We start from the raw sequence: 15,063 nt of genomic DNA, 5'->3' as shown, positions 1-15,063 counted from the left end.
GACCAGGCCTTCACAGGGCAGTGCTTATGTAAGCACAGAGCAGTGGGTCTCAACCTGTTTAGACCCACTCCATAACATTTGTTTACCTCCATGCTCTTCAGTCAGGGTCCTGCCCCATCTAGCATGCCTCCTGCACATACCAGATAAATCTAAAGCAGGCAGGAGCACCTGGTCCTGGTGCAACTCTTCCTGGCCCACCCCCACGTTCCTCCCAGAAACAGAGGCGTGCACCCAAAATGCCCCGCACACCTCTATTTCCAGGAGGAGTTGGAGGGGGATGGAAAGCAGACAGGAAAGGGCTGATGGACCAGGAGGTGCTGCTTGCTTTACGTTTATCTGGCTGTGCATGAAGTGTGCAAAGCAATTTCATTTGGTGGTTGCAGCAGCAGCAGCAGCACAGTTGAGAACCACTAGCTTAAAAAAGAGGGATCAAAACCAGAACACTGTTAAAGGGTCAATTTTTCACGCAAGTATCAAAGGAAAGAGAGAGGTGATTTTACAGTGCATTTTTAATTAAAATTTCATTGTAAGAATTTTTAAGAACATCGTACTACATAATGTAAATATGCAACTTTATGCTACAAATGGAACTGTCACTATAGAAGATCCTGACGATTCAAAACATATGAAAAATAAAATGATATATAGCTTTATAAATTTCCCCTTTTTCTTTAGAATAACAAAAGTATTAACTCTTTTCAGGTACAATATGTTGCTGTCTGCGAACCACAAACTGGACAGTCACCAAGGCCAAGAAAACAACATCTTTCCTTGCAAAGTATTGAAAGAAAACAGTAATAAAAATACTTTAAAGTCAGCCCAATGCTTACAGAAGTTCTGACAATTAACAAGAATTGAAAAAACCAACACATTTTTCATAATACACAGGACCATCATAACACAGAGAAGTGTTTGTCAGAGAGACTTATGTTTGAAAAAATTATATGTATAGTGATTCTCAGCAAGCAGAAACTGAACTTTGGCACTTGCTCATAAAGGCCTTTCAAAGCAAAACAAACCCCAAATTCACTTAGTAACAGTTTGTATAGCTAGAAAGAAAATACACAGACTAGAATGGTGGACAGGAGAGAAAAGAAGTTTACAAGTCAAGTAACCACAAAGTCAACACGCTTATCAGCTGACAGGGAAAACAAGTAGAGTCACTCAACCATCAATGCTGGGATCCTGTCTAGGAAAAAAAAGAAAAGAAAAATACAGTCATGGAGTCAGACCCTCAGCTGGCGTAAACTGATGTTTCTCCACTGATTTCAAATGAGCTTTTCTGATTTACTCCAGCTGAGGATCTAGCGCTTTCTAATTGGGAGTGGGATAGCATTTGCATCCTCCCATAGGTGCCTCCTTTATGTTATGTCTCACCACAAGACGGGGCTTTTAACCTCTCTGAGCTGTTAAAGGATACCCTTGAAATGCCCACAGCAACAGAATAGCCACTATCTGTGGGTTTTTTAAAGACATGGTCTCCATGGTGTAATGATCACTTCATTTCTTTCAAATGGCTATAAAAGCGTTGCAGACGTTCAGGGAGGAAAGATTCATTACAAAGTTTACATTAAGATTATTAAAATGTTTGTGCTTCATGGCAAAGGGGCAATTCTTCCAGTGGATGTAGACAACATTCATACAAGATTTTCCTCCCAGAAGGATCAATGTACCAAGCAAGGGCCTGATCCAAAGCCTGTTGAAGTCAATGGGCATCTTTGGATCATGGCCCAAGGTGGCAAATGCTGCTCGAGCCCCAGGTGCATTCTTTCATCCTCAGGACCCATGCCAGTAACCACCAGCTTTATCTGTGCACAGGCAGTTTGCTCAGGGTTTGTTTTTTTAAAAGGAAATTCCTTTGAGAGGACGACTTGGGGAGAGAGGAGAGGAAGTGCTTCAGATGTCACAAAATATTGTCCTAATAAAACGGGGCACTTGAATGGAAAAAAAAAAATGATTGCAGCTATAAATCTAGCAGCCGCTCTTCACATGTCTCCACAGGCCACTTAGTCGCACCTCCAAACACATCAACGTTGTTATCAACCCAAGGTATGATGTTGCCAGGCATGTTGGTAGAGCAGTTTGCAATATTCACGATGTCTTCTGCTTTTAAGACCCTGTCCCATATATTGAACTGGCTCATCTCCCCAACGAAGGCCTGAGTCGCATCAAATCTTCCTCCAACTGTATCCTTTATGCATACAAAAATTGGGATTAGTTGAACAGGTCATGTCATTTTCTCCTTTACACTTAAAGACACCAGTCACGCTGCCAGGCAGTGAGAAAATGCAATGGGGAAAAAAACCTACTCATCCCAAAAGGGAAAATGACTATGAATTTCAGACTTCTAATGGGCTTTCACCAAATACTTCTCTGTCAAACAGACAGCTAGCATAGAGCTGGTGTGGTAACAGCACAAAGCGAGCAACAGAAACTATCCTTTCCCATAGCAAATGGCCTCCCTGTATGTTAGGTATCTGTGCATGTTCATCTATTGAAGCTGGTCACACACAGGCCAGCCTTTATAAAAATTAGCTCACCTAGAACTCCGTTTCAGTTCTTGCACAGGACCAAATGTTACGGACTCTACCAAGAGCCGTGCACATTTAGAGCGCTGGTCCCCAACCTTTGCTGACTCGTGAGCACAACACTGAGCAGGTAAAGTGTTGCAAGCAACACTATACTTCTCTGCCTGTCAACTTTAATTTAAACTCATTTCCTGTGAATCTGGAGGGTCTTGCAGCAGGTAATGTGGTGCCAGGAAGCCGTGGGCTGCTTTGAAGAGTTCAATCCAGAAGACTTTAAGTAAATATAATAAACCCCCGCACTACCCATTTGCAGGGACTTGAACCCAGGACTCTTGGCTTTGCATGCAGGAGTCTTGGGTGCTTGTACCAAATGGTTAACTCTGTTAGTTTGGATGCAGTTGCACTCGCAAACATTTTTGCATGGTCCAGGAGGAATAAAGGGACCAAGCTGCACCACACAAGCATGTCATATAAAAAACTGACAGGACCAGTTAGAGCCAAGCATTATGAGCAGACAGCATGAAAGTATCAAAGCAGAGCTTCAGCAGTCATTTCACACTGAATTGCAGCATCTACCATGAAGAGTCTATCACGTTTGCTGAATTTACCAAACTGTAGTAAGTGCTGGGCCCTAGGGACAGCCATGATGCCCCCTGGTGACCACATGTCTCCTGCTCTCCTTCAGCCCTAGGGTCCCCTCCCTCTCCTGCCATGCCCTTGTTGGAATTATAAGAACGTTAAAAGGGAGGCTGCTCAAGGGTCCTAGAGCAAACCCTAATCTGTCTGACCATCAGCACCTCCCTCTTAGATCCTGCTGGTCCCAGTCCTGCATTTGCACTTCATGGGCCCTTCTGGTCTGTGCATGCCTCCAGGGCACCTCTTGCCTTATGGACCATCTGTGGCCTCCAATCTACCCTGTAGCTATGCCCATGCCTTGCAAATGTTGCTGTTCAATCACTCTCCCTTGTTGGGGATTTAGTCTTCACATCCTCTGCCCCCCTTTCCTCTCACTGGACACTAGCCCAGGCCCACTGTACTGGACCTGGCTTCTTGGTTCCAGCCTTTGTCTTGCCTACTTCGGCTCTGGGCCTTTGGCCCCGGTGTCTGTCCTTCTCAGGTACCAGTCCCCCGTGGCACTGTCTCCACCCTGCTCGGGCACTACTGGGACCTGCTCCACCCCTGATGGTCCCAACCCAATGCACCAGTGTAAACTATAACAAAAGCATAAGTCCTCTGGCTATAACACAAACTCTATATTGGATCTGCACATAAAGCCTCAGTTCCCTGGCTGGACAAAACTCCACCCTACCCGAGCCCTATTCCCCTACAAACCAGCAGTATCCTACCTGTATTCCCCTAGGGTAGCCTGGCTGTCAGCCTTCATTCTCAGGAGCTCTTCCCTCTGCAGCCTGCCTGGCCTGACTGCCCACCCTGGCTCAGGCCCTGAGCTTAGATGCTCCTTAAGCCCTGCCTCCTTCCCAGCCACCCACAGGAGCTCTCATTGAGCCTGATGAACAGCCTGCCTTGCTGCCTGCAGCCAACCCCTGCTCAGCTGCCTGGGCTCCATCTGCTGCAGTTTCTCACTAAAGGTAACAGGAGCTCTAAGCTCTCTGTTACACAGCTGTAATAGGTTTATGGCATGGATAAGCATCTACTAGAAACAGCAACCAGGACCAAATTCGTTTCCCACTGCCTAATCCAGTTTTGAACCAGGCATACTGCAGTGTAAATTCAGCTTGCATTTTCTACATATAGACAATAATGCCATGTCTTGAGAATTTTCTTCCTGAATTACAAATACTGAAAAGAAAAAAAAAATCAAATTGGTAAAGTGCATGGTCCTTGCACTTTATTATCCTTTAATTAAACTTCATTGACTGATTCACTTTTCCAGTTTGTAGGCTGACGGAAGTCACTTGGTTTACTCATTATTTTGCTAGGAAGCTTACAAATAATTTTACATATTTTCCTCGCTTTATGAATAGTCTGTAAAGGCCACTACTAATAGTGAAACAAACAGCAACATTTGCAGTAAGGGAGTTGGCTACATAACTCATTTTGTGCCTGTTTTCCAATTGAGTGGCTCATGTAACGAATAAGAGTACAAATGGAGAACCTTTTTTTTCCTTTGTAAAAGAGTGGCCTATACTGCATCTTTGAAGAGATGCCATGTGTCCTACAGCCTCCAGGGGTTCACCTCCGAGATAGGCCTGGTTATACCAACAGGCCTCTCCATCACATCCCCTCCGTGTTTGGTACTCCCTTGGTCGTTATGAAAAAGAAAGGGGCATCCTGCATTCACTCCTTCCCTTGAAAGGAGAATATTTAGTTTGGCTTCAAGATGATAGCTGTTGCCACATCAGCTATGCCTGACCTGCTCAGACCGCTGTCTACCACCGTGTTCAGCTGCATTCAAACTGGCTCAGTTGATCCAGGCCTTTCCCTTAATTTTAATGACCACCTAGCTAATAACAATCTATTTCGAAGGACTGGATTCAATGTATTAGTCAGACCAAGGGCAAAAGGTAACAAACTAGTGCTTCACGCATCAAGGTAAGATGGAGAACAGAGTTCTTAATTACCGTATAATGAATATTAGTGCAAGAGAAGCATAGCATGTTTAATACTAAATATACTGCATTTTCTCACTTACAATATGACCCCAGATAAGATAAACACCTTGGTTCTGAAAGGCAGAATGAAAAAATCTTTCCTTGAACATACTGGTGAGTGGCAATAAGTAACCCAAAAGCAGCAGCAAGAGAGCCCAGCATGCCCCGTGAAGCATGTACAGTGTTACTTTTGCTCCTCCTACCTCTTCAGAGGCTTACGCTGCAAAAGTTTGCTTATCAAATTTCCTCACTTACACACCCCCCAATTTCCAGCAGCTGATTTTTGGGCAGAAAGGGGTGCATGTTGTAAGCAAGAAAATAGGATATTGCGTGTAGAGCATTTCTCAGCTACTGCACATGCAGAAATGGGATATTCTGTTTTACAAATCCTTTTCCTACACATTCCGAATTCAGTTTGTATTTGGGAACTTTAGCTTTCTTTAACTGTTGTCCTTTGAGAGAGGGAGAGGAATTCAGCCAACTTTACCCTAGCAAAGAACCAGGTCACTTACCTGCTCCTGACCCAGGATCAGAACACCTCCTGGTTTAATTGGGTGCCAAGGGGCTAAATTTTCCCCAGTGCCAAGCTTCTCTCCATCCTGAAAAGCCTCCCACATTCCATCTCTTGTCGTCCACGTGACGCAGATATGATGCCATTTTCCATCACTAATGAACAGAGGGAGTTGAGCTACCTGTATGTAGACAACAGCAATGAATGCCAAAGACCTGGATCTGGCTACTCTGTGTGGACATTTTTCCATGGGCCAAGGTTTCATTTCTATTCTAATGCCCTCACAGTTTTTCAATCCCATGCAAGACAAGCATTCATTTCTACCAAAACGTTAACAAAAAAATCATCCCTAATTATCCTAGCTTTAGCCTTAATGGCTTCAAAGGACAGAATATTCTCGAAAAAGGATGGGTGGAGGAATATTCAACAGGCTAAGGGGAGGGAAGTTGTGGGGGAAGAAGACAACGGGTGTCTGGAATAAAACAATTACATGAAAGGTACTGGGATCTAGACAATTATCACTTTCGCTGATGCTGGACGTTAATCTGTAGCTTCTCTGTTGTTGTTTAAAACCCTCAATACGTTGCCCTACCCTTCCACCCAATATTCATGCTATGCTTGTCCATTATCAGTCCTGGAGCTGGCCTGTGCTTTTTCATAGAAAACACAGCTGCATTTGATTTGCAGAGGAAATCCTCCTATGCCCGCAGAAATCCATGGGAGCTTTACCATGGACCTCGAAGGGAAGCAGGATTCGGTTCCTTTAGGAACATGCTCCAAAACCCACTGAAGCCAATGGAAGATTCAGACTTTGCATCATATCCCTTAGCACAGACATATCCCTTGGTGCTCCACGCTGCAAAGCGTCTAACCTCACACAAGCAGTTAACACAGCAGGCTATAAAGTGCCAACAAATGAGAGAAATCTTTACAGTTTAGGATAAGCAAGTTCAAAGATTCAACTCTCCCCCCCCCCCAACAAAACAAACAAAAAAATCCCATGCAAACCTTTAACATGATATTTTATGAATATTTCCAAAACTTCTGCAAGATTAGGAACCAAATGAATTGCACTGTAGGTCTCCTAGCAACCCTAGTACTACACTCCCAGGGATTAGGTGTTTATGAGACTATCAAACTAAGGAAAACAAGGTACAGTGCATGCCACATTATGATGCATTTACTTCAGCCAGCTTTTTTACTTATTTGGCCCAAAATCTAGATTTTGGGCCAAATAAGATTGCCTGAGGCTTAGGCAATTTTCATTGGACCATTATTCCAACTGGGTAAAAAGAAGGATGTAAAGAATACTTAACATAAAAGCTCTGGGGGCATGTTTTTGGTTTCCTTTTTTAAGTATTATTTTTACATGTTGGGTTTTAACATTTCTGCTCTTTTCACAGGTCTCATGTTGCAGCACGCCAAACACCTCAACAGGTGTTCAGTGAAACACTGAGTAGACAAAGGCAGCAGCCAGGAAAGTTCAACATGTTCTTTGTTACTATTTTTTCTTCATTTAAGATTTAGACATGAAAATCTTTCTTTGGCATAAAACTAAATCAGAGAATAGATTCAGTCTGGTTTAGCAAGGGTGGCAAACTTCCAGCTGCAAACCAAAATCTTGGCCCAGCAAAGAGCTGCAGGACACAATCTTCAAGACACACTATACCCAAAGTCAATGATCTACACACCCAATTCAGATAATAATGTTATAATTAAATGGCTGCCCACAGAAGCCACATTTAAACTAACAAAGCACTGCATGCAGCTCACAAGTCAGTCTGGCCATCTCTGTGATGTACTTAACTCCTATTAACTTGGTAGGAATTAGTTTGATCCTGCTTACGGGTTTTGCATCTGCAGGTCTTCAAAGAAATTACTTCACACTGGTCCAACCAAAAGCAGACAAACCCAATACATTTAAAATCAGTTTGCAATTTCAGTGTGCAAGCAAAAGGTGAATGCATATATAGCTATCCCACACTGCTGTTCTCAAGTAGAAATCCATACTTCACCTGCTTCTTCAAAACCCTTCTACAAAAGTGCCAGAGCAGGTTTTTTGGCTTATTTTTGTTTTCCCTTTCTTACAGACTCTACATCACGATCCTTCTCCCTTTCAAGTTAATAGCAAAATTATTAGAGATGAACAGGGCAGAATTGGGCCTCACAAGACCACCAATATTGCCTTGTACTTCAGCTGCATATTCTAGAAAGGAGTTAGTTCTCACCTTGTCGTTAATTAGCAATTCGATTGGGTTGTTCCCCCACTCGATCAGCACTATTTCATTCGCCTGCCCAGGGACAGCATAGGAGAAAGGTGTTCCAATCCCAGGGGAAGCACTTGACCTCAGCCACAAGCACACGGTGAAGGCATACAGCTCCGGCAGAGTCTTCTTGATCTTCCCATATAAATAATTTGTACGGAGAGGAAGGGAGACTTTGAATTCATCAGGTGATTTAAATGCACTGTTACCTAGAGTTACATTGAGAAAAGAAAAGCCTTTATATGGGTGATAATTTCAGATTCAGACAGTGAGAAAATCTTAAATCCTGCAAATAACGATAAGCATTTTCTAGGTTTGCCCAATTTAAAGAATGAATGCACAAAACTGCAAACTGATGATGTAAAAGGGCCCTGCTACGTGTTCAAATTAAAGCTGGATAGAAACCAGCTACAGAGTTGTTACACATTTTCAAGTACTACATTTATAACGGGTTGGCTCTTTTTATAGCTGGACAGTCATTTTTAATCATGTGATAATTACTTTGTGTGTGTAGCTGGTCTAAATTTATTGCCTAATTAACCAGTCAATTGTGTGATAATTACTTTGTACTTTGGCCAGCCTTACTTTGCACATGTGGCCAGTCTAAATTTATTGCATGATTAACGAGCTAATTGCAGAACTTATGTCACATGTAGGAGAGGCCAAAGTCAAACCCCAAAACTTGAAAATCTTAATTTTGGCATTTCCTATGTATATCCATATGGATACAAACTAATTACATGATCACATGCTGTTTTCCTGTAAAATGCACCTAGCCTCAATTCAGTGCAAAGAATGGATGGTGTTCAATTAATGAGAAACTATTCGATATTTTTTTTTCTCTTCACTGTTCAACGCGCAGCCCAAGGCTTCTTAAGTGCACACTGCTCTAAAGGCTGTTCTGAAGACAGAATTATTTTTTCCCCTCAGGGACTTTTCTGTGGTGCTCATTACTATGGTATCCAAATGCTTCACAAACATTAGTTCATCTTCACAGTACACGCATGAGGCGGATTTGTTTCATTTACAGGTGAGAAGATGAAGCCTGGGGATGAAAATGAAAAGTAGCCACTAATTCTGAATGTCCGTTTTGAAATAACTAAAACGTAAGTTTTCACAGAGATTAGTAGAACTGATTTCCATGTAATGGAAAAATTGATACAAAGAAATAAAGCAACTCCAAATGAGAAAAGATGAAGCTCCAAAGTTTTCTGGGGGGCAGAGGTGGGCACAAGGGAAAGAGAGTAAACAAAAACCATTCAAAAGTCCTTTTTCTGTTGTTTTGATATTACCAGTATGAATGGTCCAAACATTATATTTAATATGGTTCAAAACAAAAATGTAAAATTAAAATGAAAAGCAAGCATTTTTTACTTTTTCCAGGAAGTTTGGTCCAAAATAAAAATCAACACATTCCCACAAAATGATGATGATGATGATGATGAAACCAGCTTGTTCGATAAAACTGCTCCAATCAAAACATTTTCAGGAAGCTGTAGTACTTACCATTATGTTTTATGCTCAAAATACAACTCCTAATAATTTTGGCTGCTGCTATGTATATCTACAACTTCTACAGATCAGATGCTAGGATCTTAAACTGGGACACTCAGCAATGAACACACACTTATGCCACCCACCCATAACAAAGTCCAGATTAGGTTGTGTGACTATCAGCACAGATGTGGAATGTTTCTCTAGTGTAGACTTATGCAAAAGATCATCCTTTCTGTTTCTGTGATCCTGTCTCATTCTTTAGACACCTGCCACTTCTACAGCAAATGAGGCAAAAGTCCTTTACCGTGCAACCTTGATTAATTCCTATGAGGCCTATCCTGTTCACTGGATGAGGCAGGGCCCTGGGGAGGGAGGGGGGGAATAATATCTGATTATGTAATTAAAAAACCATATCATACTATTTATGTATAATGGAGACTGAAGTAATATTGCACAGACTCCTAGTTCTGGCATTTCTTAACTAGTGAGAGCCTGACTTTGAAAACATTATTAATGTTCTCTTAATATTGCTTTCTCAAAGAGGGAGGGAGGAGGAGAGAAGAGAGTTGTGTGTGCGCAAAAGTCCGAGCAAAGAAATTCCACTGTACAGCACCACATGGACACCTCATGTGGTTTATCAGCCTTGTTGGAACATTTACATCAGCTGCACAGGCCAGTGGCATTTGAGCTAGTAGAATAACTGATTGCAGTCATAGGTTGGTGCTCAATGTGGGCCAGCACTGGAAAGGGAAAAGACACACATCCTGCCACCGAGTCTCACGTAACCAGCAATAGTGAGGCTCAGGAATCTCAGTCTCCATTCCAGGTTTTAGAGGAGGCCGTGTGTGTGGACTCTGGTGAGCACAGACTCTTATTCTCATGCCCTCTGCAAGCTTGACCTTCCTGCCCGGCCCTAACCCTGTCTCTTCCCCATCCGTGACTCCTTGTCTCAGGCCTGTTCTCCTCATCCATCCAGGCCTTCTCCATGACTTAGATTTCTTACCCCAGTCCCAGCTTCTCTGCCCAACCACCGAAACCTAGCCTTCTCCTCCAACCTAAGTATTCAAGTCCTAATCTCCTCCTCCCCAGATCCCAGTCTCCTTGCCCAACCAATTCCTTTCTCCAAGGCCTCTGAGCTTCCACTCCCATCTCTTTACCCTGACAGTCCTAATTAGATTTGCTTTTCACTCCCTTTAGTCCCAGTCTCAGACTCCTTCGTCCTAACAAATTTCTTTCTTTCCCTCCTCTGCATTCAAGAAGACGAGAGGGTAGTTTAACAAACCTAACTGACAAGAGCAGGGAGGTCTCAGCTCCAGTGGCAAGTCTAACCTGACCTTGAGTATCATCATCTGGCCTGTCCAGCATTTGCCCTAGGCTGGAACATGTGCGGGTGCTCTATGCACTAGAGCAGGTATAGTGCTGCCTGGGCTAGGAGCTGCAAGGGGATAGAGCAATTTCAGAAACTTAAGAGCTAAAATTGAAGGAGTCGCTACTGAACAGGTGCAAGCTGTAATTGTTCTAAGGCTCAAATCTTGACAAAATTAAGGTACATATTCATAGCAATGGCAGCAGTCACAAACTCCACCAAAGACCATCCCCTACCAAATATCACCTAGTTTCTTCAAAGGATGGATGCATTAGAGCAGTTCAAAAAAGGCTGCCGTAAGTTTTAACACGGGCAAAACAATGCATTTCCCCCCTGTTCTTGGAAGTTGCTGAAATGTTTAAACTAGAATTTAAAAAAATAAAAGATAGTTTGAGATTAAACATGTACATTGAAGATTTTCAACCCAGCTGGTTCAAGATTTGCCCTAGGCAAATTACAAATGGGGTGTTCTACTGAGAAGTCTTGGTCCAACTTGATAATAAATGATGTTACCAGCCCTGACTGTAATAAGGAGCTTCATTATTACTGTGGCAGTTTGGGAAGGAGAAGGTAGCTCCATCCCTCAATAATAAGTTTGAGGAAGGAAAGCAGTATATAAAAAGAAAAAGTATTTATCTTATGCTTTGACCTTGCTCTCCTCGTTTGGAGAATGAACCCCTTTGCAGTTAGGCAATGCTCATGCACATGGCAAAAGCCAGTCCTCGCCCCACAGGGTTTGTAGTCTAACTAGGCAAGCCAGGGAGAGGAATATTATCATCCCAGTTTATAGCTGGAGAACAGAGATAGCAAACAAGATAGCAAGGAAACAAAGTAAGTCTATGGCAGAGGTCCAGGCAAGTGTATGAGTCACAAGACAATCCTCCCTCTTACTGGATTGCCCACACACATTGTTGTAAAGAGAACAACTGACATGCAAGATTGGGCATCCTGAAGATTATAAACTTCAGGACCTCTTACCACACCCACAATCTGCTGTCACATCTCCATGTGTTGTTTTTTTCTTTACAACACTATATACATCTCAAAGGCCTGCCACAGATCTCTTCCACAGTCTCACAGCATACTGTACAAGAGATTGCTTTTTTTCCCTTTCCAGTGAGAAAGCCACACAGCAAGATTAAGGTTACCACATTTTCTGGCTGACAGGATATTGCCCAGAAAGAGATTACAAATGGAGCAGCAGTTGAAATAAAACAGGCACAAAACCAGTGCTACTTTTATCAGAGGATGTCATAATGCTTCTCCAGCAAAGAGCCTTACATCCACCTCCAAGCATTAGACATTACAAGTACTATCTCCCACTCCGAAACCAAAGCACCATGCAGAACATCTAAGTGGTCACAGAAGGAGGGATGCAACATACAGCCAGGGCTCCCATTCCTGGCCCCAAAGACATTACTTCCTTTGGAAGAGTAGCGCTTGGGAAGCTCTCTTGGCTGTCTCTAACCAGGTAGAAGATTATATGCTCCGATTATTGTACTCTTTTTGATCTCCTCTGAAAACCTAGTGACATGACTCATGTCCTATGGGGATACATGACTGCAAGTCCAATATTACAGACAGCGGGCTTGCAATTTAAGGCACTTTTATAGGTGTACTCTTCATTAACAGAATACTAAAAAAGAAAATTGTTCATTCGAAGAAGCTCATTGTTCCAAGCTTATTGCGAATCACCAGAAAGTCTCACTGCAGTTCAGGCAGTGAAAAAATGTTAAGTGAGCAAGTGATTAGAAAGCAGTTTTTTTTCCTTTTCCTAGGTGAAAATGTTACACTTAGTACAAATGGATCCACTAGGCTGTACTTTAAAATTCATGAGGTGGGCATGTTTGCACCATTTTGAAAGCTTACCCATTAAATTTGCTTTTAAGTAAACAGCCTATTCATTCTGTCAAGTCATTGTCCAAACCTAGTATTCCTATAAATATTATTTAACAGACAATCTTAATTATCTGCAATCCTCTCTATAGGGATATCATGCATGCAGGCATTTTCATTTGGTAATTCATTTTCATGTGCATTTGCAATTTGAATAAATTGATTCTATTCAGGCATGCAGTTTCTCAGTAATGATTAATCTAAGTATCTGATTAAATGATCAGGATTAAAAGTGTCCCCCCAGTGGCACCATGTGTAATCCACTGTAAAATCCAAAGGTTGCACATTTGAGATAGGACACAAGCTCCAAGGTCTGTTGAATCTCAAATGCAATATTCACCAATTATGAAAAGCAAGTTGCTAGTCCCCTCAGTGATGCATCCCCCAAAACAGTGTGTAAAACAAAATAAAGGGCTGCAGATCTAGGTGGTGATGCTACATGCGGCAGTCCACACTCAAAAGGTAATTTTGTTTACTACCTATATTAGCTCTCATAATCTCCAGTACAAATAACAAGGTGTTAAGGGTGCTTAACTGTCATGTCTTTTCTCCCCTACCGAAACAGTTACACAGCCATTCTCAACTCTATTTCTTAGCACCCACCAGACCTGGGGATATTAATCTTCCATACCCATAGCATAGTTCCTCTGGTTAAAGATGAATAGTCCAAGGCAAAGTAATTTATTAAGCAGGAAGCCTGTGAGATCTATTATCACAGGCACCTTAACCCCAGACCACTCTCCTTCTCTCAAGATGCACAATTATACATTACTGCAGTAGAAGTGAGGGGAGATTAAAACAGCAGCAGATGGGAAAGGTTTAAATTCTCTTCCCAAGTTACCTTTCTCCAATTCAGAAACTCTTTCTAGCAATGCATTCAGGGCTGTCTCTGTCTTCTGCCGATGGGCTGAAGTCTCATTATGAAGTAGGGATTTCTCATCTTCAAGTTCGGCCACTTTGCTTAAAAGCTGGCGCTCTAGATCTCCAAGCCTCCTCTGAAGCATCTCTCGAAGCTCGTGAGGCAGGGCTGCGTATGACACATTGGCTCGGAGTTGGTGCTTTAGGGAAAATAAAAAAAAGATGTTATGCTACTTTTAAAAAACAGAAATTGTGACACGTGGGCATGCGCATGACCACAAAGGACAAAAGCAACCGTTCCTAATTCTCTTGCCAGTGTAACAGACATTGGTTTTTAACATTTGATTTGTTCAAAGCTTTCCTCAGTCTAACAAAGCTAGTCTCAAGACTTAAAGGCTTCTCTTGTTTCACTGAGCATCCATACAGTTAAGAAAGAGTCTTTGATAAAGGGGGTGAGTACATGTTGCACATTTTCAAACCATTGATTAAATCAGTTAAGGCAAAATCAGGCACATTAGCAGACCAAATAAATGTAAAGAGTCTAAATAATTCCAAAAAAGGCTGATCTATTTTTAAAGCAGACAAAGCAATCTTGTATAAACCTGCTGGATATTGTAACTGGTTGGAGAAAACAAGCCATCTGATATTTCAACAGATCAGCATTGAGAGACATTCACTGTGAATTATTTGCTTAACTTGTGAAAAGAGAATCTTTATCCCAAATTGCCGCGTTTGCCAGAACACTAAATACTCCAGGCTGGGCTTAAAAGTTCTATTTTCAGTCTTTTTGGCTGGGTTGTTTCCTTTCCCACAAGGACACAGCGCCGTCAGGGGATGCCTCAAATGACAGCGGCATTACTAAAAAGAATGCAAGCGCTGAACAGGAAAAGAAACCGTCCTTTTCTGAGACTAGTCAGCAGGAGATAAGTGGATAGAAACTTGTAATACATCTTTTAAAGCTCTTTTGGGAATCGTCACAAACATCAGCGCCGCGTGCGGGGGACACGTGCGGAGCTCTCCCAAGGTCTGAGGCGGGACCCAGCCAGCAAGGTCCTGCTGGGCAGAAACTTTCCACCCAACAAGGACAACCCAATGGGGAGACTGGGCCAGAGTGGCTGGAAAGCAAAGGCTCCCGCGGGCTCTCGCTCACGACTGACTTTGTGTCCATTCCCCACTTTGGTTTGGCTTTAACAGCCGACCTGCTGGACCTAAAGCATCTTGTCACCTCTAGGAGCGGCAGGACAACTCTTGTGTGCCCCGGGAGCCCAGCGCAGGGCTGCGCAGCCTGGCGGGCACCTGCCCCGGCCAGCAGGGGTGCGGGGACATGGGGAAGAGGAGGACAGGGGCTTCCCCTCGTACCGTCCATACCGCAAGGGGGGAGCTCAGGCAGCGGCGGCGGCTGCAGCACCTCGGGCAGCTCCGCGTCCCCCGCCCGCCTACCTCCAGGCTCTCCAGCCGGTCCTTGAGCGCCTGCATGGTGCGGCTCAGCTGGTCGATGATGTGCGCGGGGTCGCGGGGCAGGTCGCCCATG

General features: G+C 43.1%; 1 protein-coding gene across 1 annotated transcript in view; it reads right to left on the bottom strand.

The window, feature by feature from the left end:
- Positions 1 to 507: 507 nt before the first annotated feature.
- The window catches only part of NPTX2 (neuronal pentraxin 2), a 19,102-nt gene continuing 4,546 nt past the window's right edge, over positions 508 to 15,063 (bottom strand). The window contains exons 2-6 of the mRNA XM_006031462.3: positions 14,973 to 15,063; positions 13,516 to 13,732; positions 7,880 to 8,124; positions 5,653 to 5,832; positions 508 to 2,191 (exon numbers count right to left, since the gene is read on the bottom strand). Coding sequence (XP_006031524.1) covers positions 1,964 to 2,191; positions 5,653 to 5,832; positions 7,880 to 8,124; positions 13,516 to 13,732; positions 14,973 to 15,062 — 960 coding nt within the window. The 5' untranslated portion in view covers position 15,063 and the 3' untranslated portion in view covers positions 508 to 1,963. The remainder of the gene's footprint in view (positions 2,192 to 5,652; positions 5,833 to 7,879; positions 8,125 to 13,515; positions 13,733 to 14,972) is intronic.

Source organism: Alligator sinensis, unplaced genomic scaffold (assembly GCF_000455745.1).
Source record: "Alligator sinensis unplaced genomic scaffold, ASM45574v1 scaffold990_1, whole genome shotgun sequence".
Taxonomy (NCBI): Eukaryota; Metazoa; Chordata; order Crocodylia; family Alligatoridae; genus Alligator; species Alligator sinensis.
This window is presented reverse-complemented; position numbering and strand designations above follow the sequence as displayed.